At 44.1% G+C, this 23,836-nt stretch overlaps 2 protein-coding genes across 11 annotated transcripts; one reads left to right on the top strand and one right to left on the bottom strand.

The window, feature by feature from the left end:
- Positions 1-1,756: 1,756 nt before the first annotated feature.
- On the top strand, positions 1,757-8,292 carry LOC133754337 (zinc finger protein with KRAB and SCAN domains 4-like). Of its 3 annotated transcripts, none has more exons than XM_062184804.1 (5): positions 1,757-2,450; positions 3,739-3,886; positions 5,401-5,483; positions 6,374-6,494; positions 7,416-8,292. In XM_062184804.1, exons 1-5 carry the CDS (start codon positions 2,028-2,030, stop codon positions 8,276-8,278), a joined length of 1,638 nt encoding a protein of 545 aa, XP_062040788.1. In that variant the 5' UTR covers positions 1,757-2,027; the 3' UTR covers positions 8,279-8,292. The 3 variants fall into 3 exon arrangements, with proteins under 3 accessions (XP_062040788.1, XP_062040795.1, XP_062040789.1); XM_062184811.1 differs by having other exon boundaries at positions 1,757-2,141; XM_062184805.1 differs by lacking the exons at positions 5,401-5,483; positions 6,374-6,494.
- On the bottom strand, positions 3,880-23,097 carry LOC133754368 (zinc finger protein with KRAB and SCAN domains 8-like). 8 transcript variants are annotated; one of them, XM_062184872.1, is made up of 7 exons: positions 22,978-23,097; positions 19,939-20,810; positions 19,753-19,844; positions 18,977-19,644; positions 18,375-18,486; positions 17,721-17,825; positions 10,227-12,182 (listed from the first exon to the last, which is right to left on the bottom strand). In XM_062184872.1, exon 2 carries the CDS (start codon positions 20,751-20,753, stop codon positions 19,947-19,949), a length of 807 nt encoding a protein of 268 aa, XP_062040856.1. In that variant the 5' UTR covers positions 20,754-20,810; positions 22,978-23,097; the 3' UTR covers positions 10,227-12,182; positions 17,721-17,825; positions 18,375-18,486; positions 18,977-19,644; positions 19,753-19,844; positions 19,939-19,946. The 8 variants fall into 8 exon arrangements, with proteins under 8 accessions (XP_062040881.1, XP_062040856.1, XP_062040842.1 ...); XM_062184858.1 differs by adding an exon at positions 13,676-14,001 and having other exon boundaries at positions 19,753-20,810; XM_062184855.1 differs by having other exon boundaries at positions 19,753-20,810.
- Between the last annotated feature and the right edge of the window lie 739 nt (positions 23,098-23,836).

Below are 23,836 nucleotides of genomic sequence, written 5' to 3' on the forward strand. Positions count from 1 at the left end.
CAAGGAAACGTGTATGATAGCTGCACAGTGTGCTTGTGTCGCACGCACGGAAGCCTGACTTAAAGGAATCTGCAGCTTTAATAGCAAATGGTTAAGGAAACCTGCTAATTGTGCCAGAGGAAATTTATCTGAGCTTCAAGATCACCAGCTGCACAACCACTTTGAGGAATGGATTGGTTAAAAAAAAAAGAGAGAGAGTTGGGAAGCATGTTTAGAGTAGCAGTTGAGACCAGTGTCCCACATCAGAGTACCTGAGCTCCATATCAGGCTCTGGCTCCTGATGCTTGCAGCCAAGATATCAGACTGTTCTAAAAGCTCTCTGATGACTCCAATGAATAGGAATTAAATGATAGTTTTTAAAAGCAATTACACAAATCTAGACTATGGGGCACTCTATAGGACAGGAGACTCAGATTATTAAACAAATCAATGTCGTTTAAAAAAAATTCAGAGGAGAAAGGGACTGTTACAGATTAACAAGTCTGAATAGACATGAACCAAAGGCAGCAGTCAACCTCGCACCTGCGTATGTGGATGTGTAATGAATATGAAAACTGATAATTTACTGATAATTTAACTTGCTCCTATACAAAAGTTTTAGGAGTCGCAAACTTAATTTAATCCAGGTTCGCTTATTTTGCATTATGGTAGAGGCTGTACCTCTTATGGCAGTTCATCAAGAAAAACAATATTTTGCAGTTTTCTTTTGCAACACCTTTGGGATTTCTCTTTCTTAAATTTTCTCCCTTCCTTGTCATCCTTTGTATATCCTTCTATTTTAGGATAGGCCCATCTTGTCACATGCATCACGTTACATAATAATGTTCACAACAGGATCAAATCTCTTCTAATGCCTACGACATCACTATTTACTACTACCATCTTCATGTACAGATTGAGAAAGTCAGGCATGGAAAGAATAGGTCGCTTGCCGAAATCATCCAGTTAGAATAAGTGGCGAAGCCAGGACTACTCAAGCAAGCTGACTTGAGTGTGCATTCTGTGACGGTGCAAGGCTGTAGGGAAGAGACAGAAAGAAAGGAGGACTGGCGTCTCAGAGGCTGGGTCCTAGGGAGTTTCTCCAAGTGGAGAGCAGTGTGAGCTTAGCTGCCTGATAGGAGGTCATGGAAGGTGGACGCTTTGGGGGGAGGAAGGGATATCTCCCTACTTTTGCCAGAGAAATGGTAAAAGTAACAGAATGGCTACTTTGGCAGTTTAGTGTCTATAATGTGTTCAGGTTTAGAGGAGGTGAGAACCAGGGAAGCTGGTGGACAGCGCTTTCTTTCAGTTAGTTCGGCCTAGAAGAGGAGGAACGAAAACAGCAGATGAAAGAGGGAGAAGGGAGCAGTCATCGCCCTCTCTCGGCTCGTGGCTGGTGATGGGTTCCACTTGTTTGATGTTTGGGAGAGAAACTGAGGGTCCTCCTGCCGAAGTTCTCAGGGCTCTGTGGAAATCCTGCTTTCTGGATGAATTTTAGGGTCAGTGTATGCCCTTGGGTTAGGCAAGCTTTGCAACAGAAAGCATGCTTTGTGTGTGTGTGTGTGTGTGTGTTGGGGGGGGGTGCATAGACAAATCCTTCCAGGATTTAAAGAGCCATGCCCATTTCTTAGGATCCAGGGCCTGTCATCCTTTCTTCCCCTGACTACCCTTCCTTGGAGTGGAAGTAAGGACAGGGTCGCTAAGGGGTTAATTCAGAGGAAACCACAGAGAGCAAGTTCCTAGAGAGCCCAGGAAGTGGCCTTAGGTCCCACCAAGGCTTCCTGTGCCCCAGCCTCAACTTCTCCTCCTAGAGAACATTCTTGTTCTCCCTGAGGACTTCCTTTGAAATTATTTATTGTGGGGTTCAGGGTGAGGTGCAAAGGAGGACGCTGCCAAAGCACGCTCAGCGCTGCGCGTCAGGGGTGTCCTGGACCCTCTTATGACAGCAGGGGACCACTTGCAGCTCTCCTGGCTAGCGGCGATTTAGGACTCCTCTGAAGATACAAGCTCGCAGCTAGAGTGAGGCCCGAGTAGTCTCTGGGCTCAGGATGGCTAACGATCTGAGAGAAAACGCAGGCTCGGACGCCCAGCCTGCCGTGGACCAGACAGGGCTCCTGACTGTGAAGGTGGAAAAGGAGGAAGCGTTCGCGGTGGCGGCGGAGGTGAGCGCACCTGGCAGCGCCGCTCCAGGCCCCGAACGCTCCCGCCAGCGCTTTCGAGGCTTTCGGTACCCAGAGGCCACGGGTCCCCGCGAGGCGCTGAGCCGGCTCCGGGAGCTCTGCCGACAGTGGCTGCGGCCCGACCTGCACAGCAAGGAGCAGATCCTGGAGCTGCTGGTGCTGGAGCAGTTCCTGACCATCCTGCCCGGGGACCTGCAGCGCTGGGTGCGCAGGCAGCGCCCAGAGAGCGGGGAGGAGGTCGTGGCGCTGTTGGAGTATTTGGAGAGGCAGCTGGAGGAGCCGACGCCGCAGGTAGAAAGAACAGGTTTAGTATCTGAGCGCTGCGGTCTGTGTCTTCCAGAAACCTCCAGATCCAGTGGAGGGCGTTACTCTCCCCATCTCCTTTTGTGCTGTGAACCTCTCTGGCAGTAGGTGAAGGCCCTCCCCTTTCTCAGAGGAATGTTTTTAAGTACAAAGGAAGATTCAGACGATTCCAAAAGAACTCAATGCTGTTGGAATTCTGTGGGTAAAAGTACTACGTTTGTCATAACATGATACGTGTGCTTTTAACTTAGAGCACTAAATAATAAGACCTAGGGACAGGCCAATGCCTGGTGATTTCAAAGTGGCAGTATGTGTGAGTGACATTGACCATATGTGCCTGGCTGTAATGTGATGTGAAAACACCTGTGGTTCCTATTGGTGCCAGAGTCCCGGGCACTGCTTATGCCACACTGGTTTTCTGCTTTCATTCATAATCAAAGGAAAAATAATAGTTTTTTCCTATCAGATTCATGGACCACTTGGAAAGGAGTCCATGGGACATTGGTTACAAACCTCAGGGAAAAGCTGAGTCCATTTGGAACCTCCGTCTTTTTTCCTATTTAATGAGGCAGTCTCATCCCGTGTCCTTTGCGCTTTCCCTCAGAGGTCATTGGCCCAAACCTTCCAACTAGTGGCCAGGAGTCCAAGATTCTTGACTTGGAACTATTGCACCTGAGCCCTGAGACAGTGAACAGTCATGTCAAGTCTCGTAGCTTCGATCTTTGTATAGGACATGAGAGATTCTTAGCTGTACACGTGGAGAAGTATCTTGAAAAGTATAATTTAACTATAAATGTCCTGGGAAGAAAATGAAGACATGTCATGTGCTGGACAGACTTCACATACTGTGATCTCACTGGTCCCAACAAACCTGTAGGCTAGATATTATTCTCCTTTTTTTTTCAGAGAAGATACTAGTATTCTTTGAGAATTTATCAGCAATTTCCAAACAGTTTTCATAAAAGCACAACTGTATGTGATGAGGGAGTGTAGACCAATGGTTAAGAGCATGGGCTGTGGAGTCCTCCTGCCCAAGCTGTCACCCTAGCATTGCTACTTTTTAGCTGGGTGACTTGTGCAAGCAGCCTAAACTCTACCCTAGTTTGCTCATCACAAAAATCTACATAACAGTAACTTACAGTTTTGTTGTCTGTGTTGAATGAGTTAATATTCATAAAGATTTTAGCAGTATTGCCTGGAAAATACAAAGCATTGCGGAAAGAAATCATGACAGAAGTGTTTGTTAAATAAATAAAAATAAATGAATGACTTCTAGGTCCCAGCTGGTGAGCAGGGGCAAGAACCACTCTGTTGCAAGATGGTCCTGTTGACACCAGCTCAGGGGTTACAAAGCAGCCAGTTCCAGCAGATAAAGTTCCTTCTCAAGCATGAATATCTGGAACCCCAGCCCTCACAAAACAGAGGTGAGTGTTATCTTCTGGACTGTTTGAATTCTGCAGACTTCATCCAGTTCCATTGAGGCATCCCTGAAAAGACATATCCATTAACAGTTACTTTATGTGTTCATCACTGATTGACTCTACTCAAGACTAAAAGGGAAATTTCAAACAGTAGTGGAAAACGTTTCTCCCAAACATGGACATAGTAAATAAGACTTTATTCAAATTGGTATCTGAAAAGAATTGTTTTTAACAGCACAGTGGTTTCCACTCATTTAATATAAATTGATGGTAGTCAGTGTTGTCAGCACTAGGGATAGAGCCAACTGTAAGAATTCTTTCTCCAATGGAGCTTACATTCCAGTAGGGAGGATAACAAATAAATTTATAATAGAATTATAGGGACCTGCTTAGTGGTGCAGGGAGTTAAACCCCCACATGCAATGCCAGCATCCCATATGTGTGCTGGTTCAAGTCCTGGCTGCTCCACTTCCAATCCAGCTCCCTGCTAATGCACCTGGGAAAGCAGCAGAAGATGGTACAAGTACTTGGGCCCCTGCACCCATGTGGAATACCTGGTTGGAGTTCCAGCCTCCTGGCTTCAGCCTGGCCCAGCCCTGGCTGTTGTGGCCATTTATGTAGTGAACTAGTAGATGGATGATCTCTCTGCCTCTTTTCCCCCCAACCCCCACAACGTAACTCTGCCTCTCATATTGTTTTTAAATAGAGAATTATAGATATTAGTGAGTGCTATGAAGAAAATAAGGCAGGTTTGTAAACCCAGCCAGAATATTCCAGAAAAATTAAGACTGCTATAAATAAAGAATCTGAAACTAGAAGAGGGTGAATATCAGTCAGCTACAATCCTTGCATGTTCCACATCTGCAGTGAACATTTGGGCAGGTTCCTGAAATGTGCAACTTTTGGACATCAACATCCAACACAGTCTTCCTTTTCCAACCAAGATCCTGCCTAAATCAGCTTGTTTTCACCCCTTGCAGAGTTTACTTCTGATAAAGAAATATACAGTTCCCCTCTACTTCTTTCTTGGATCTGAGCAAGTTCTATGAAAACAGACTCCAACTACTTCCTTTATGAGCCCAACTTCATTGGACCCCTTTTAGTTTTTCCAAACACAAAAGCACCCTAAGAGGTACTGTAGACATTCTAACTAAACACAACAGCAGCCACATAAGGCCAACAAAAATCCAAAAACCAAAACATCCCTCTTTAGTCCCCATCTTCCAGCAAATGTCAAGACTGAAATATCTGAAAATGGAAAGCTTTGTTTCTATGTTGCTTTTATTTCACCATTCCTACCAAGGATTCTGCCCATGGGTTTTCTGTATCTGCAAGAGCATACCAAGACTCCTTAGGCCCTAGGACTGGAGATGGTACAGATCAGGCATTTTGGAAAGGAACACAACTCTATAAATTTCATGGCAAAATTTTACTAACCCAGTTTTTGAACCTGGATTCCACAGGCAGGGAGACTGCGTACCAGGGCAGATCTCATCCAGAGCTTCTTTCCTTCTTAGTTCTCCAGGTTCCTGGGCTTGCCCAGGGAGGGAGCTGCAGAGAAGACAAGGTGGTAGGCGCCAGGCTCACTCCAGAGTCCCAGGTGAGCTGGAGTCTGCCTTTTTCCCCACCCCCGACAGCCCACAGCCCACAGCTCATACCCTTCACTGCTGTTAGGATTCCCGTTAGATTCCCCCTTCCCCAGTCTTCTTCATGCCTATGCTAGAAACGTAGAATTTGAGTTTTCTCATCTGTCCCTAAGTTGCTTATCATTTTCTGCCTTCAATTTGGTACCCACTTGGATTTTCCTGTTTTCTGTGGTGAGGGCTCTCTGTGCTTCTCAGATCTTTCCCACCCCTTCTTTTAAGTCAGTGAGGACAATTCAGCAAATGTGAATTGAAGGTTTTGTTGTGATGGTGGGTTTATTTGTTAGAGTACAATGCACTGTGCTATTGGTGAGTGATACAAAGACCTGGCCTCTGCTCTTAAAGAACTTAGACTTGAAAGGATAAATAAAATGTGTATTTCTAGTCAAAAATTATTCATGTTACAAACTGAACCATCTTTTATTTAACCTAGATTTTAATCTTACTCAGTCTTTCATATTCTGCTTAAAGATCTCAGTGTTAGAGGCTCTGTAATATTATTTTTCCCCCTCATCTCAGACTTAGATGTCATTGTATTTTAAAAATCATTCATGTAAATGAGCCCCCACACCCATTTTGTCAAAGCACATGCCAAATCTTTTTTGAAGGGTTTAAACGGTTTTGCCACAATGACCCTGTTCACTTTCTGTTTAGATGTTTCTGTGAAACTATTTCTCCTAATGTATGTAGCATTTCTTTTGTTTTATGATAAAGATGTTATTGAGATATGGTTAAGTTGGCTCTTTTTTAAAGAGCCCTTTAAAAGGTATATTCATTCTCTGCCTGTACCCCATTTTGGTAATGATTATGGGCAAAAAGAACCAGATGCCATTACTTACTGTTCTAGGGGTTCGTGAAAATGGAAGATGTGGCCCAGACTGCCTCCCCTGGGTGGAGACAGCTAAATTCATCTCAGATGCACCTCTGCAGAGATGAAATCCAGAACTGTGACAGCCTACTTTCCCCGGGTAAGGCTGCTGGGTAGTGATCTCTCTGAAGGCATCTCGGTTTTTGTTGTGCATTAAAAACCCATTGCACTGTTAGAAACTGGAGTATGTGTGGATTCAGTACTGCCATTTCTGAACCCCTGTTGCTGACTAGCTGTGTAACTTGTTCCTAAACCATTCTTATCCCTGTTTCTTCTCCACTCTGCAGGGCCCTGGTCAGTTTAAGTGACATGAAGTAGGGACAGCCCTTAGAATGGGCCTGGCTTGTTCTGTGTGCCCTCTAAGTGGACAATGATGTTCAGGAGAAAGCCTGACAGACCACCTCAGGAAAAGAGCCAAGCAGTGTGAGAGTTGAAAGAGAAATCAGGAATTAACTACATACCCTGACCTTAAAGAGTTGAAGGAGCAGAGGCATGGAAGATTGTCTGACTTGTCTAAGGTCACATAGCTTGTTGGAAGCATAGTGAGGTCTCCAGCTCATAACTCCCAGTGTCAGTGCTGGTTCTGTTTGGAGATCCTGCCTTTGCCAAGAATAAGAGCCAAGATGACAGCCTGTACCATTGATCACTGCCTATTTCTGAGTCCCCACTCTCACCGTCTCTTACAGAATTCATACTCTGTCATCTGCTACTCAGATTTTTAGTATCTAATACTAGGTGTTTGGTGCTGTCTTACTATTCTTAGAGCTGACACTTCCCCACTCTATCCCCGGCACAGCCCTTTAATCTCACCTCTTTTCTTTTACTCTAGCCATTTCCAGATGTACGCATCTTCTGATGTCCCCATTTCCATTTCAGATCTCCTCCCTGGGACCCCTGTTCCCCACTTTATTCTCATCCTGATTGTGCACTTAAAGCCTTATCCTTGACCTATGTATAGACCTCTGTCATGCTTGCCCCATAACTCATCACAGCGCTTTCCTCCATGGCATTGTTGTTCCAGGTGCTGATGCACAGACCAAGGTCAGGGACTTGCCTCCAGCCGAGCCACATCCAGAACAGGAGCCCAGCCAGACACCAGGGCACCTGGGTGGTGACACTGCCCGGGTTACTACAGGTGCACAAGCTGGTGAGCCGGAGAGCAGGCTGCAGAGAAAGCCGAGAAGTGCCTCAGGGAGGAGGCGGCACATTTGCCTTGAATGTGGGAAGAGTTTTGCTCAGAGTTCAGGCCTGACTAAGCACAGGAGAATCCACACTGGAGAGAAACCCTACGAATGTGAAGAGTGTGGGAAGACCTTCATTGGGAGCTCTGCCCTCATTATTCACCAGAGAGTCCACACTGGGGAGAAGCCATATGAGTGTGAGGAATGCGGTAAGGTCTTCAGTCACAGTTCAAACCTTATCAAGCACCAGAGAACCCACACTGGGGAGAAGCCCTACAAGTGTGAGGACTGTGGGAAAACCTTCAGCCAAAGCTGCAGCCTTCTTGAACATCATAAAATTCACACTGGGGAGAAGCCATACCAGTGCAACTTGTGTGGCAAAGCCTTTAGGCGGAATTCCCATCTCCTGAGACATCAGAGGATCCATGGTGATAAAAACCATCAGGAACCTGAGCATGGGGAGGCCTGGGAATGCCAGAGTCGGGTGGAAGGCCAGTGGGAAAATGTCGAAACTCCTGTGTCTTACAAATGCAGTGAATGTGAGAGAAGTTTTACATGGAATAGAAGCCTCCTTGAACATCAAAAAATCCACACTGGTGAGAAGCCCTATCAGTGTGACACATGTGGAAAAGGCTTCACCCGAACCTCATACCTTGTTCAACATCAGCGAAGCCATGTAGGGAAGAGAATTCCATCGCAGTGATCCATGCTGTGCTTGACACAGTAGGTGCTCATTCCTCATCGAGCTGAGGCCACCCTGGGGCCCAGCCTATCCTGACTACAAAGTGTGGTCTGGGGCTTTATTTACCACCACACATCATTACGTGTTAGAAAATATGGGCTGATGGCCTGGCACTGTGGTGTAGCTGGTGAGGCCACCACCTGCAGTGCCAGCATCCCATATGGGTGCCGGTTTGAGTCCCGGCTACTCCACTTCCAATCCAGCTCTCTGCTATGGCCTGGGAAAGCAGTGGAAGATGGCCCAAGTGCTTGGGCCCCTGCCATTGCAGCCATCTGGGGGGTGAACCAGATGGAAGACCTCTCTCTTTCTCTGCCTTTGTCTCTGTAATTCTGCCTTTCAACTAAATAAATCTTAAAAAAAAAAAAAAAAAAAAAAATGGGGGCTGAGATGCAGTATCTTCTGTCCCCTGCAACATGACTGGGAAAATACTCATTTGATAAGGAAGCTATGGAGTGTTGTATGAAGAGGAAGCGCCTGAAACAGTTTGTTCTTACTCACTGAACTTAAATTGCCTTCCAGAGTAGCTAAGTGCCCTCAGCCAGCGTTTGTGTCTCCTCAGTGGATAGCTCTGGTGTGGGAAGTCTGCTGCTCTTACCATTCTTTTTGCCTATAATGAATCCTTCACAAGTTGGTCACATCCACGAAGTATTTTGCTCCTTGTTGTGCCTTGCATATAGGTGCTAATAAACATTTACTAAATGTTTCAGTAAATGACCTGCAGAGCTCAGAAAAATCTTTGTCTAGATTTCTGAAGAATTCCTAAGGCCATTTGTATTTTTGTTTGATTGTTTGGGGTTCTAGATTCTGGCTCAATCTAGTGTGTGTGTGTGCCAAGTACACAGAATTTCCAGAGTAGAGATGGGGAAAACATATTTCTTCACTAGGACAGCATTTATAATACAAATGCCTTACACAGCATCCCTATCATTAAACCATTGTTAGACTTGCTCCATCAAACTCCAGACTTCAGTCAATGTCAACTCTCTAAGTTCACATTACTTTTGCTATTTATTAAGGGAAAATCTTTCACATTCAGGTAAATGGCAATCAGTTTTTAAGTCAGATGAGACATTATGAATTTTAATATTATTTCTGTAATGCTTTACATTTTGTTTCTCACCTTTTGCTTATCTTGGGCCTGATGAAGTACTAAGATAAGATATTGGGGCCAGTGCTGTTGTGTAGCAGGTAAAGCTGCCACCTGCAGTGCCAGCATCCCATGTGAGCGTCGGTTGGAGTCCTGGCTGCTCCACTTCTGATCCAGCTCTCTGCTGTGGACTAGGAAAGCAGTAGAGGATGGCCCATAGTCCTTGGGCCCCTGCAACCATGTGGGATACCTGGAAGAAGCTCTTGGCTTCAGATTGGCACAGCTCTTACCATTGTAGCCAATTGGGGAGTGAACCAGCGGACGGAAGACCTATCTCTCTCTCTCTCTCTCCCCCCACCCTCTCTGTGTAACTCATTCAAGTAAATAATCTTTTTTTAAAAAAAGAAGATATAATTGTGAGAGTTATTCATAAGAAATAAGAATTTTGTGATATCCATCCACTGCTTTGACTTGTATTCTTCTAAGACTGATATCTTCTTCCCTGGTGCTTGAGTATATATTATCAGTTTCTCGTGTTGCCAGATTGTGTCATGAATGAATTTGCTTTAAAGAAATCCTTAACTTCTTTTATTCTATCACCAGCTTAGTGGTGTTGTGCATTTCCGACTACCCGTTCTGGATTCCCACTCTCATCACGGACTTGCCAAATTGTAGTCCTCTACTTTTATTAATTCCCCTATTCAGTTCAACCTAATTTAAAATCTTTCCAAAGTTCTGTAGTTTCTCTACTCAATCTTTTCTAGCCTTTTCAAATTCTTTTAAACTAATCTTGTTTTTGTTATCTCTGTAAAGTTTACCATTTCCTTTTCTCTCCTTTAATCTTTACTTTTCCTAAATATTTCCTAATAGCTTGGTCTTAAACACTAAAACTCATTAGGAAATGGTTACTGTGCTTTTTCTTTGCTGCGGTTTCTGACAGTACATAAAGAGATGCATGTGAAAACTTTTTACAAGCTAGAAAGCATTATACAGATACAACTTACTGATATTAACAAGACTACTCTGTCTTTTCTGTTCTGAGTCTGAAAGTCTTCTTTAAGAGAAATGTAGCAGAAAAATACTTCTGAGTGCCTACTATGCTATAATAGCATAGCATAAAAGGGATACAGCCTCTACCCATACATGTGTGTGCATGTATGTATATGCACATGTACATCTGTTCTTGGGCTTAGGCTTTTTGTATAAGGTTGCTAAAATTTTTACACAAATAGGGCAGTGCAATAATAAGAGGGATGGTGCTGTGGCCCAGTGGGTTAAAGCCCTGGCCTGTGGCCGGCGCCGTGGCTTAACAGGCTAATCCTCCAGCTTGCGGCGCCGGCACACAGGGTTCTTGTTCTGGTTGGGGCGCCGGATTCTATCCCGGTTGCCCCTCTTCCAGGCCAGCTCTCTGCTATGGCCCAGGAAGGCAGTGGAGGATGGCCCAAGTGCTTGGGCCCTGAACCTGCATGGGAGACCGGGAGAAGCGCCTGGCTCCTGGCTTTGGATCAGCACGATGCGCCAGCCGCAGCGGCCACTGGAGGGTGAACCAACCGCAAGGGAAGACCTTTCTCTCTCTCTCTCTCACTATCCACTCTGCCTGTCCAAAAAAAAAAAAAAGCCCTGGCCTGAAGTGCCAGCATCCCATGTGGGCGCTGGTTTGAGTCCCAGCTGCTCCACTACTGATCCAGCTCTCTGCTGTGACCTGGGAGAGCAGTGGAGGATGGCCCAAGTCCTTGGGCCCCTGCACCTGTGTGGGAGACCTGGAAGAAGCTCCTGGCTCCAGCCAGTTAAAGCCATGGTCATTTCGGTCATTTGGGGAGTGAACCAGTGGAAGATCTCTATCTCTCCTTTACCCTTGTACTCTGCCTTTCAAATAAAGAAATCTTTTTTTTTTTTTAAGTGAACATATGCTTTTTCTTTTTACTGGCGATGCTTAGTGTGAAAAAGTCCTTTGCTACATGTATTTACTGAGATACTGATGTATTTACTGAGATTCATTTCTGTTGTGTGTCCTCTGACGTTGGGTAAGAGATCTCTACAGCAGAGTCTCTTATATTTAAGACTCCTGTGCAAAATGACCTTGCTTAAGTTTAATGAGACTTGAGCTCACTCCAAGGCCTCCTACACTGAAGACAGCCAGAAGGGTTCGTGATGGCTGACAAGATCACTGCAGTACCTGAGTTTTGCCATACTCTCTACTCTGACAAAACTCCCCTCCAGATGACCTCCTTGTTGTTTAATGGGACTTGGGTTTGCAGTAAAGGTACATCAAGACTGAGAACACTTACTGGGTTTCATTCAGTTTGGTCATAGCAGTATTTAAGCAGGGACTGCTGGTGTGCCGGGGTTTGCTTGATTAGGAAGAGGTATTTTCAGAACAACTTTTCTACTCACTTTGCAATGAAAAGTCTACTTCTTTTAGTGCAGTCACTGAGGTTGAGAATTGTGAACAACCTGAATGGAGGTTTTCAATTCTCAGAACATTTTGAGAGACTGAATTTCGGAGAAAATCCCCCCAGATGGCTCAGGTCCCTTTATCAGCAGTACTTGACTTAGTGTGAGGTAAGGTTGGTTGTGCTTTATAAAGGGCTTCCTTCCCTCTCTCTCTCTCTTTCTCTCACTCACTTGTTTAAACTAATCAGAAACCCATGGACTTTTCCAGTGTGGATCCCCTCAGGAATGTTCCCATCTAGACTCCTGGGCATCATCCTGCGTTGGAATTCTTGTGGAAAACTCTGCTTTCAAATAGACTTCTTATTCAAGGCCAGGAGTCACCATCTGAAAACACAAGTTGATCACACAATTAGCATCCTTCCCCCAGAACTAGTGAGAGGGATTCAAAGGTAACATAGCCAGTACCCACAGAGAGAAACACAGCTCTTTAATATGAAAGACCTAAGTAAGAATACATAATTGATAAGTTTATTTTGGTGTAAGAAAGTTTTAAATTTATGCATGATTTTTTTCATGATACACATTTTTCATGAATACCCACTGTATACACAGATTTCAAAAATTTTGCACCAAAATAAACATCTCTTTAATTCCACTTTCCACGGACATCCCAAAGTATCTTCATGTTTTCTTCTTTCTGCTTTCTTTGGGTCTATTTTCCTATTCTTTCTTTTTAAAAAATTCTCAAAATGGAAATTTAAAGTGTTACACATTTTCAGCTTTCCTTCTTAATATAGTATTATATTTTGAAAGGAAATAATTTACCTAAAGAGCTACATAAAGTACCTCTAACATAGTAGATCTTGATTAATGGTGGCTAATTATCATTAAAGTAATATAGAAGTAAAATACAAGGAAGAAAATAGGAAAGAGACTCAATAATTATTCAAGGTCTCTTGTAAACATAATAACATAGAAAGCAGCAGATGAAATAAGAGGTCATTATATACACAAGACATCCTACTATTTACTTGGAGACATTATAAAATCTCAAAGTTGGGGGCCGGTGCTGCGACTCAATAGGCTAATCCTCCACCTTGCGGCGCCGGCACACCAGGTTCTAGTCCCTGTTGGGGCGCCGGATTCTATCCCGGTTGCCCCTCTTCCAGGCCAGCTCTCTGCTGTGGCCCGGGAGTGCAGTGGAGGATGGCCCAAGTGCTTGGGCCCTGCACCCCATGGGAGACCAGGAGAAGCACCTGGCTCCCGGCTTTGGATCAGCGCGGTGCGTCGGCCGCAGCGGCCATTGGAGGGTGAACCAACGGTAAAGGAAGACCTTTCTCTCTCTCTCTCTCACTGTCCACTCTGCCTGTCAAAAAAAAAAAAAAAAAAAAAAAATCTCAAAGTTGGAAGAAAGGGGCCACTGCTGTGGTACAGCAGGTTAAAGCCCTGGCCCACAGTACTAGCATCCCATATGGCGCCAGTTCAAGACCTGGCTGCTCCTCTTCTGATCCAGCTCCCTGCTATGGCCTGGGAAAGCAGTAGAAGATGGCCCGAGTCCTTGGACCCCTGCACCCGTGTGGGGAACTGGAAGAAGCTCCTGGCTTTGGATTGGCACAGCTACAGCTGTTGGCAGCTAGTTTGGGAGTGAACCAGCAGATGGAAGACCTCTCTCTCTCTCTCTCTCTGCCTCTCCTCTCTCTCTGTAACTCTGACTTTCAAATAAATAAATCTTAAAAAAATAAAAAAAGATTAAAAAAAAAAGTTGGAAGTGATACCAGAGAATATCCTGGATTTAAAATTGAAGATTAGCATTAGCCTTGGTATTACAGTTATTTACAGGAAAAGACAAATTGAGATCAAGTACTCTTGAATCTTACCTTAAGAGTTTTACTAGTGGCCAGCGCCGTCGCTTAACAGGCTAATCCTCCGCCTTGCGGTGCCGGCACACCGGGTTCTAGTCCCGGTCGGGGCGCCGGATTCTATCCCGGTTGCCCCTCTTCCAGGCCAGCTCTCTGCTATGGCCCAGGAAGGCAGTGGAGGATGGCCCAAGTGCTTGGGCCCTGCACCCGCATGGGAGACCAGGAGAAACACCTGGCTCCTGGCTTCGGATCAGCGAGATGCGCCGGCCTCAGTGGCTATTGGAGGGTGAACCAATGGCAAAAAGGAAGACCTTTCTCTCTGTCTCTCTCTCTATCCACTCTGCCTGTCCAAAAAAAAAAAAAAAAAAAAAAAATCCATTAAAAAAAAAAAAAGAGTTTTACTAGTATAATACATTGTTTTTTTAAAGACAGATTTGTTTGGACTGGTATTGTGGCATAGCAGGTTAAGCTGCTGCTTGCAATGCCAGTATCCTATATGGGCACCAATTTGAGTCCAGGTTGCTCCACTTCCGATCTAGCTCCCTGCTAATGTACCTGGGGATAGTAGTGGAAAATGGCCCAAATCCTTGGGCATGTGCGCCCATGTGGGAGACTCAGATGGAGTTCTAGGCTCCTGGTTTTGGCATAGCCCAGCCCCAGCTATTGCAGCCGTTTGGAGAGTGAACCAGCAGACAGAAGATCTTTCCCGTTCTCTTTCTCCCTCTCTCTGTGTAACTTTTCATTCATTCATTTGTTTGTTTGAGAGAAAGAGAGAGAGCTCTTCCATCTGCAAATTCTCTCCCCAAATGGCTGCAAGGAAGCCAAGAGCCAAGAGCTTCAACTGGGTCTCCCACATGGGTGCAGGGGCCCAAGCACAGGTCCATCATTTGCTGCTTTCCCAAGCATATTAGCAGAGAGCTGGACTGGGAGTGGAACAGTCAGGACATGAATCAACACCCATATTGATAGCAGCAGCTTAATCTGCTACACCACAATGCTGATCCCTCCATGTTGGCTCTTAAAGCCCATGAACATAACCTTCCCATTAAAACTTTCATAATACAGCATAGTGGTTAAAAGAACAGGTTACCAACCTGACTTCTAGCTTTTTAGTTCCTGACACTACCATTTCCAAGCTTTGTGATCTTAGGAAAGATGTTTAATGTTTCTGTTCCCAAAGTTTTTTCAACTGTAAATGAGAAATCGTATCTATCTTGTAACATTGTTTTTCACTGAGAAAACTACATAAAAGATATTCATAAAAAGTCGCAGCATAGGGGCTGGCACTGTGGCACAGTAGCTTAGGCATCCACCTGCAGCGCTGGCATCCCATATGAGTGCCATTCATGTCCCTGCTGCTTCTCATCTGATCCAGTTCTCTGCTATGGCCTGGGAAAGCAGTAGAAGACGGCCCAAGTGCTTGGGCCCCTGCACCCATGTGGGAGACCTGGAAGAAGTTCCTGGCTCCTGGCTTCAGCTCAGCTCTGGCTGTTGTGACCATTTGGGGAGTGAAACAGCAATGGACGATCTCTCTCTCTCTCTCTCCCTCTGACTATAATTCTACCTTTTTTTTTTTTTTATGTTTTTTTTTATTTTTTTTTATATTTTTTTTTAACTTTTATTTAATGAATATAAATTTCCAAAGTATAGCCCATGGGTTACAATGGCTTCCCCCCTCCCATAACTTCCCTCCCGCCCGCAATCCTCCCCCTTCCCGCTCCCTTTCCCCTTTCTACCTTTTAAATAAACAAATAAAATCTTTAAAAAAGAAAAAGAAATAAAGAAAAGAAAACACCAGCAAACAGAAGCTGAGGCTGCAGGCCAGCAGGAAACATATCCCTGAGCTTCAGGAATTAAAAAAAAAAAAAAAAAAAGTCCTAGCATAGAAAGCATGCCATGAATATTGTCTATCATAGTGGGAATACTTTGTGAATTTTATTGTAAAATTATTTCTGCCCACTATATAAACAGCAAACTTAACTACTTGTTCTGGCTAACAAAATATAAGTGGACATGATAGATGCCTAAAAAGCCATCACAAGGACCTACCACTGTTTTTTTCTATTGCAATAGGAACAGCATATCCATAAGGTAGGACTATTTCTCTAGTCTAGATCCTAGAATGCAGAGAATGTTTTATAGAGCTGCAACTGACCCACAACTGACAGACAATATAAATAAAAGCCAGCCTTTGTTATTGTAAGCCACAGAAATGTAGGAGATTGGTAATTATCTAATAAAAAGCCAGCTGATCCTGATTAGCCCAAGCTGGCTTGTAGAATCTCAAGTCCTCTCACTGCACTAGAGGCTGCAGAGAATGCATAAGGAGTCACATATAATCCTTGCAAAGAACTCATTATCCAATGAGTAGGACAATGGAGACAAATACAAAGCAAAACAGAAGGTAACTGTCCTAAGAAAGAAATAATGTGGTCTATGGGACATTGAAGAAAGGAAGAATTGGAAGTGGCTAACAAAATGAAAGTGTATTTGTTTAGAAATCAGTCATCAACAGAGCTCAATCTAAGACTTTTCAATGAATTGGCAAACTACCAAGTAAAACTTATTTTAAACATCTTCTAGAGTAGTCTCTTTCATAGTTTTTGATAGTGACCTTTACAATCCCAACTAAGTACCCTGTGATAAGGATCTAAAGATTTCCCCCTGAGGAATAAACTGGCTTTACAAGAAATTCATCTACCACTATTGTTCATACTGGAGCATGTTGGCCTGAAGTATGAGCAAGAGTAAAGGGGACCTGCTCATGTGTCTATCCCCTAAATCATTATTAAAGGGATCCGAGGTGGCTACACAGAACATGTGACCACAAAACCTTATTAGAGAATTCAGCTGTAAACCTCAAGCCAATATTTATCTAACGTTTGCTTAAAGTATCTGAAATTAGAGGGAAGCTTCATAACACTTTTAATTTCATGTAAAGCAAGATTATCAAAGCAAAATCCTAAACATACTCTCTTAACCAAAATGCTTCAGTGAGTTAGAAATTTCATGGGAGAACTAACTACATCTCACAGCATGGATCAATTTCACTTAGTGTTGAAAGAAATAAGCCAGATACAAAAGGGTACATGGTGCACACAGTTCAATAAAAGGAAAAGGCTGATAAACTGGACTCTCTTAAAATCAAAAGTTGATGTCCATCAAAGAACATAGAAAGGGAATAAAAACACTAGCTACAGAGTTGGAAGTGGTATTTACATTTCTTGTGAGAAGGGCTCATGTTCAGAATATGTAAATTCCTATAGTATGTATAAAAATTCAGTTGGGAATTATTCAAAAAAACACCAAATGACCAAAAAGCAAGCAGTAATTTAATCTATACCTTGTTCAAGAAATGTTGCCTCATCTCTCAAGGTTACCAACTGCACAAACAAGGCCAAGAAGTAGCCAGACTAAAAGAGCTACCATGTGCTTGTAGTACTGGCCCATCCAGGAAGACATGTAAAAGAGCAAAATGTCTCTCCCAAAAATGGTACACTGAGTTACAATGTAAACTGCATTTCTTACTGCAAAAAGTGTTTGGAAAACACTGGCCTAAAGAATGTTTCACACTTAGCCTAACAAGCAATTTCTTGGTGTCGTGACAAAATATTCTCTGGTGTATGTATTCTACGATCAGTCACTGAAAATGTCCTTCTCTGCCCTCACATGGGTGTGCTTCCCACATGCTCCTCCTGCCGTGCCTTCCTTCACTCCTTTCCCATGTGGTTGAAGAACTCATCGTTTTCTCCAAGATTTCATCCTCTACAAACCCTTTTCAGCAGTTTTATGAGATGCTGATAAGCCTTTTTCAGTGCAACATGCTCTACAAAGCCACTGGTGGCTTCCACACTGAAATTACAGTTTCTATTGACTCTTTTATCCCCATTCCCAAATAAACTCTAAGTCCCCTGTGAGTAGGGTGCTTTCTTCATTTAAACAAGACCCAACCAAAACCAAATTAATACCTTAAAATAAATATCTTAAACTGAGCTCCAAAGGACTAGCCATTTATATACATGTATCCTGGCCCTCTAACACTAAATTCTTCAGAAGCACTCACTGCTGAATATTTACAGCTGTGTTGGTTTGGGGTGGGATGTGGCAACGCTGCAATGGTGATCCCAGGACATTCTTCCCTTAAAGACTCTGCCCGCAAACCTCCATCCTAGACAAACCAAGATAGCGATAGCTAGGGTTAGTAAGATAAACAAACCTTAAAAGATAACAGTGTAGAAATGAGGTGACAGGGAAGATCAAGGAGAAAATCAAAGTCTCCCTCAGTCGCCAAAGGCAGAAAGAAGCACTGCAAAGTAATTCACACTTTCAACCTAGCCAAGAAAACTTCCTGGTGTTTCATGGAGGCCCTTCCCTTCTGCCTGTAAGTGTATGCTTTGCTTCTTCAAACATGCACTGCTCCATGAGGTTTTACTTCCCCAAACTGAACTCCAGAAACAACCTTCCCTGCCTTCAACCTTCACTTCCAGGCCTAAATATACCTGGGGAGGGTGGTGGGTACTACCCTAATCCCACGGTCTTCATAAGACATTTTTTAAAATGCCTGTGACTTCACTGCCTATGGCCACAAGTTATCTCAGGGGTCATGGAGCCCAGTGTGTTACAGCTGATCTGCCTGAAGTGAGGACAGAAAACCTGAGGGAAATCGTGCATCCCTTTGCAGTAAAAGTCCCGTTCTGAGAAATGAACACATTTTTACCTTCCCAGGCAATGTTCTATTCATAATGTGGACCACAGCAATCTGCGATTTCTATCCATTTGGTGTTCATCTTGAAACAAGTTAAGTTTCAGGGATCAAAAGAATTTCAAGTCTGTTACCAAGGGGTGAAAAATCATAGTTAAAACAGAAAAATAATTTTCAAAGTAATCTGAAAGCCCATATTTCTCTCTTGAATTTCATCTGCAGATATAGGGGTTGAGGATTAGGGTTAAGAATTTAGGCTATGGTCCCGGGTCCAGGGCACAGCTCTACAGGAATTCCCACAGATGTAGTAAAAACATTTTTTTCCAAATTTAATTCATTAACTCATCTCTTAAATCTAGGCTCTCCTGGCTAATATTAGGTTTCAAGTATCTTTTTTTTTTTTTGACAGGTAGAGTGGACAGTGAGAGAGAGACAGAGAGAAAGGTGGATTTCAAGTATCACTTTGTCACTTAAATAAACCCTTGAAAGTCATCCTAAAATCAATGTCAACGCCCACTCAGGCACAGCTCCCAGGAGCGTCATATTCTCATCTGAGTCTTTCCATATTCCACTACAAACGAGAAACACTAAACACAAGGGTCAGAAGTCAGAGATACCTGCAGTTTCTTGGAAGATTTTCTGGTTTTGTTGTTGTTGTTCATGAACCTCAGTCAAGTTCAGAGGCTTATTTATTAACCCATAAGTCAAAAAGCCTGGGAATCTGCTAACTAAGCAAAAACAATGTTGAAGAATTATCTATTGGGATTCTTATATCTTGTATTCTTGTATCAGAGATCATGTATCTTCCACCAAAGGGCACTAATTCTGTTAATCATGGCTAAACACATAGTGCTACATCAAAGGCAAAGAAAGATCATGCATTATATTTCTAGACTCAAATACGATATTTGCTCCCTATCTAACCAATCATCATTGCTTCCAACTTCAAAATTTATGTTTCATCTATAAAACTGGAAGCAGCAAAATAACAATAAAAGGTCTGCACATAAGAAATATAAAAACAATGCTTAAATTAGTTATTTTCTCTGACTAAACCAATGCAAACTACACTATAATTTTCTTTCATTTCCATTTTATTTAAAAGGTGGAGAGGTGGAGAAAGACAGCAGACAGAGGGGGATCTTCCATCTGCTTGGTTAACTCCCCGAATACCCTCAACAGTCAGGGCTGGGCCAGGTCAAAGCCAAGAAGCCAATCCAGATCTCCAACATGGGTGCCAGGGATCCAAATATTTGTACCTTCAAGGGTGCCCATCAGCAGTAATCTAGAATTGGAAGCAGAGACAGGACCAGGAACAGACACTCCAATACAGGATGTGGGAGTCCAAGCAGCATCTTAACTGCCCCAGTATGTAATTTTTAAATGACCTTACCTTATGAGTTGTAAAACTTCATTCTGAGAAGTAGATATGATTTCAGGGCCTTAGTCTAAGTCACTTTTCAGTGACTTTTCACATCAACATTCCTAAAGACAAAGTATCGATACATTTAAACTTTCACCATCCTCTTCTTTTGGTGCTAACATCTGATGCAATAAGAGGCCTGGGGAATATCCTCACCACATAAGTCACTGGTATTTTCCTTTGGCGTGTTTTTTCTGATGTTTAGTGAGATTAGAGCTTCCATGGAAGGCTTTCCCACACTCATTACACTCATATGGTTTCTCTCCAGTATGAACTCTCTGATGATGAATTAGGGTTGAGATCTGGCTGAATGCTTTGCTACACTCCCCACACTCATAGGGCTTTTCTCCAGAGTGGATCCGCTGGTGATTAATCAGGGCTGAGTTCACATAGAAGGCCTTCCCACACTCCTTACACTCATATGGCTTCTCTCCTGTGTGGATTCTCTGGTGCTTGATGAGCGCTGAGCTGACGCTGAAAGCCTTCCCACAGTCATCACATGCGTACGGCTTCTCCCCAGTATGGATTCTCTGGTGTTTAATCAGGTCTGAGCTCACACTAAACGCTCTGCCACACTCATTACATTCATAGGGCTTCTCTCCATTGTGGATTCTCTGGTGTATAATCAGGTGTGCTCTCACACTAAAGGCCTTCTTACACTCGTTACAAGTGTAGGGCTTCTCCCCAGTGTGGATTCGTTCATGCACAGTGAGGGTTGAGCGTACACTGAAGGCCTTTCCACAGTGATCACACTCGTAGGGCTTCTCACCAGTGTGGATTCTCCGATGTCGAAGGAGGCCCGAGCTCTGGGCAAATTTCTTTCCACACTCACTGCATCTATACTGTTTTTCTTCTGTGGGCCTGCCCTCCGGCTTCTCTAACTGATCCTTATACTCAGAGACTTTTCCATACTCAGGAATCTGTAAAGTATCCTCATTATACATGCCACAGACCTTGTGGTACGGATGCATCCTTGGAAAATCTTCCCTTTAGAGCTGACACCTTATTCACACCTCTGGCCTTGATTCCTGAAATAATACATAGACTTTTTAAACGGATGTTATTCCCAGCTGCTAAAGTAATGTATTGTGATGCAGACTTAGCGAGGGCTCTCCTACATGTTTGGTAATCCCAGCACACACCAATCATATGGCAGCCACATCAAATGTTTTCATTCAGCCTGTACCATGATACATCACAGAGCTACTGGAATGAATACCTGACCCAAATGGCTATTTAAATGTAGCCTCCGGGCCCACACTGACGCATAGGGGTTAAAGCTACCGCTTGCAGTGCCAGCATCCCATAAGGGCGCTGGTTCAAGTCCCAGCTGCTCCATTTCTGATCCAGCTCTCTGCTATGGCCTGGGAAAGAAGTGGAAGATAGCCCAAGTCCTTAAGCCCCCTGCACCGACGTGGGAAACACAGAAGAAGCTCCTGGCTCCAGAGAAGCTAAGCCCTGGCCATTGTGGCCATTTGGGGAGTGAACCAGAGGATGGAAGACCTCTTTCTCTCTTTGCCTCTGTAACTTTGCCTTTCAAATAAGATAAATACATCTTTTTAAAAAAAGTATCCTCTATAAAGGTATCTAAAACAGAATCTGGGATATAAAAATAACAGAATTTCTACCTTGAAAGACTTCATACTTAACTAAATTGGAAAATAAGGCAGAAATCGAAGAATTTCACAGACACAGATGAAGGAATACAGAATTAGATAAGGAAAAAGGAATAGAAGCTCAATCAGAAATTTGGAAAAACGACAGTATCATTGACAGGTATGTTTTACCACCCACAGAAGTCCACATTGCTGGAGCTGGAAGAGATACAGTGGACAGCAGAAGCTCTGCCCTGGCAATGCCATTATTATTGCAAGCAGCTGCTGTCGCTATGACACTCTGTATCTTAGCAACAGGGATGTTCTGTCTCCTCTGCAAGTGTGACAAAGTACACCCTTCCCGTCTCTAAAGGCAAGCCCATCCCATCTTCAAAGCTCAGATTAAGGTGTGAAGAACATAGCCGATGGCTGACACTATCTGAACCTCTAGCAACAAACCCCAATGTTGCTACCTAACTGGATAAAACTTTTGCTCCAAACTCAAAATTACACTAATTATTCCTCTCTGCCTTTTTCCATTCAACGAACTGGCTAACAGTGATCAGCTGACATTTTGCACTCTTGAGAATGGCACTTCACCTCTATGGTCGCCCACCCTCCAACCTATTGTAAGACTCCTTAAGCAGGCGTCCCACAAACCGGACCCCAGAAACACAGACTCCACTCCAATCGATGCAAAGGCAAGAGGAAAGTTTATTTCATTTGCAAATGGGCCGTCTCAGTAGCACCCTCTAGTGAGATGCAGAGAGAGAGAACGGCCCCGAACATCAGCTTTACTGGATATTTAAAGCTCAAAACCACAGCATTAGCATATCTAGTCGTGTTAAAGTTCTATTGGATATGTTAATGGTTACTGGGTAAGGGTTTGGGATGGGGGTAACGCGGGCAGTTTCTTCTTATCAGCTTAAGCAAGCAGGGTGGGGGTGGCAGTAAGACCTTGGTATGTCATAACAGGATATGGGTTGGGGAAATTCCGTTCTCCCCTGTTCTCTAAAGATATCACATATTTTGCAAGCTTAGCCAACTCATACAGAAGCAAGAAAAATGCGGTTAGCCTTGAGTCCTGTTAATCCCAGTTCCTCCATTTTGTCTCAACTTCGTCTTTTCACTATAACTTCATATAATGTTGACAACAAGTCTAACCCCAATCGCGCAACATCCCACCCCACTCCACGCCCCCCCCTCAAAAGCTCACAGAGAGCTGGGGACACAGGGCTAAGAGAAAATACGGTTGTAGCCTTCCACCCTGCCCCCAGAAAGTCAGCCCTGTCTGCTGAGGAGCCTTCCGGTCCTCGAGGCTCTTCCAAGGCCCGGGGGCACTGGACCCTGGACGCCGGCCTGGAGACGCCCTCGCCGCAAGTCGCGGGCTCTCAGGGAAGTCGGTTCAGCCAGGCGCAGCGAGAGAAAGGAAGGGATGGAGGAAGCGGGAGGAGAAAGGGCAGCCAGGAAACGGGAGGGAGAGAGCAAGGGTCGGAGTACGAGAGCAGGCGGGAAGGAGGGGGCTGGGAAGGGAGGGAAATAGCGGAGCTGAGGCGACCGGGTTAGAACGCGCTTTCTCCCTTCCTCCAAGACTGCTCACCTCGGGGCTCCCACAAAACCTAGGCCAAAGTCACGGGAAACTCACTGGCAGCACCGCCACTACACGAAACCCACCGAGCGACTGCAGGCAGCCGGCGGCCTAGAGCGGGCGACTTGCGCAGACTCCCGCCCCCGGCAGCTGCCGAGCCGCTCTAGGATCCCGGAGGCCTCCCTCTCAGTGGTCGGCGAGCTGACGCGACTGGAAGAGAAGCAGCATCAAGTGCAGAGGAGACTCTCCAACACTTCTAATACTTCCCTCTTTCAAGTCTGAGGATAAGCACTCGCAGCCGGGCTCACAGGAAGCCCAACAAGATGGTTTTAAAGCACTTGATATATATTTTTGTATTTTTATATTTAAATAACTAGGAAACGGTCCATAAAACCGCCCGAAACAGAAGAATTTAACACAAATTTTGGGAAACAATGCCATCAATGTGTCATGTATGACAAGAATTGGCATTCTAAGTCATCCTATGCAAACACTCATTAAATGAGCAATTACTTAATATATATTTATTGAGGTCCTATCAGGTTCAAACCTGGAATATTATGGCAAATGTCAGAAAAAGACAATGTTTTTCCCTTCAGAATACATTCCTCTCACATGTTCCAGTGGAGGCAACACGAACAGACAGCCATATAAAGCTTGTGACATGAACAAGCTAGCATAGGTAAATAATGGCATATGTAATGGTAGTTATCTTCTCACCTAAAGTAGGTCTGATGATCAGTGTCCAAGTAAGCAAATTCCCCCATGCCTCCCAGCTTTTTTTTAGTGATCTCACTTATAGTTTTATTCTTGAAATCTTAGTTTAGCTAGTCCACTTCCATACCCCCTTGGGTGTTTTAAAATATACATT

The sequence above is a fragment of the Lepus europaeus genome, chromosome 3, assembly GCF_033115175.1.
Source record: "Lepus europaeus isolate LE1 chromosome 3, mLepTim1.pri, whole genome shotgun sequence".
In the NCBI taxonomy this organism is placed as follows: domain Eukaryota; kingdom Metazoa; phylum Chordata; class Mammalia; order Lagomorpha; family Leporidae; genus Lepus; species Lepus europaeus.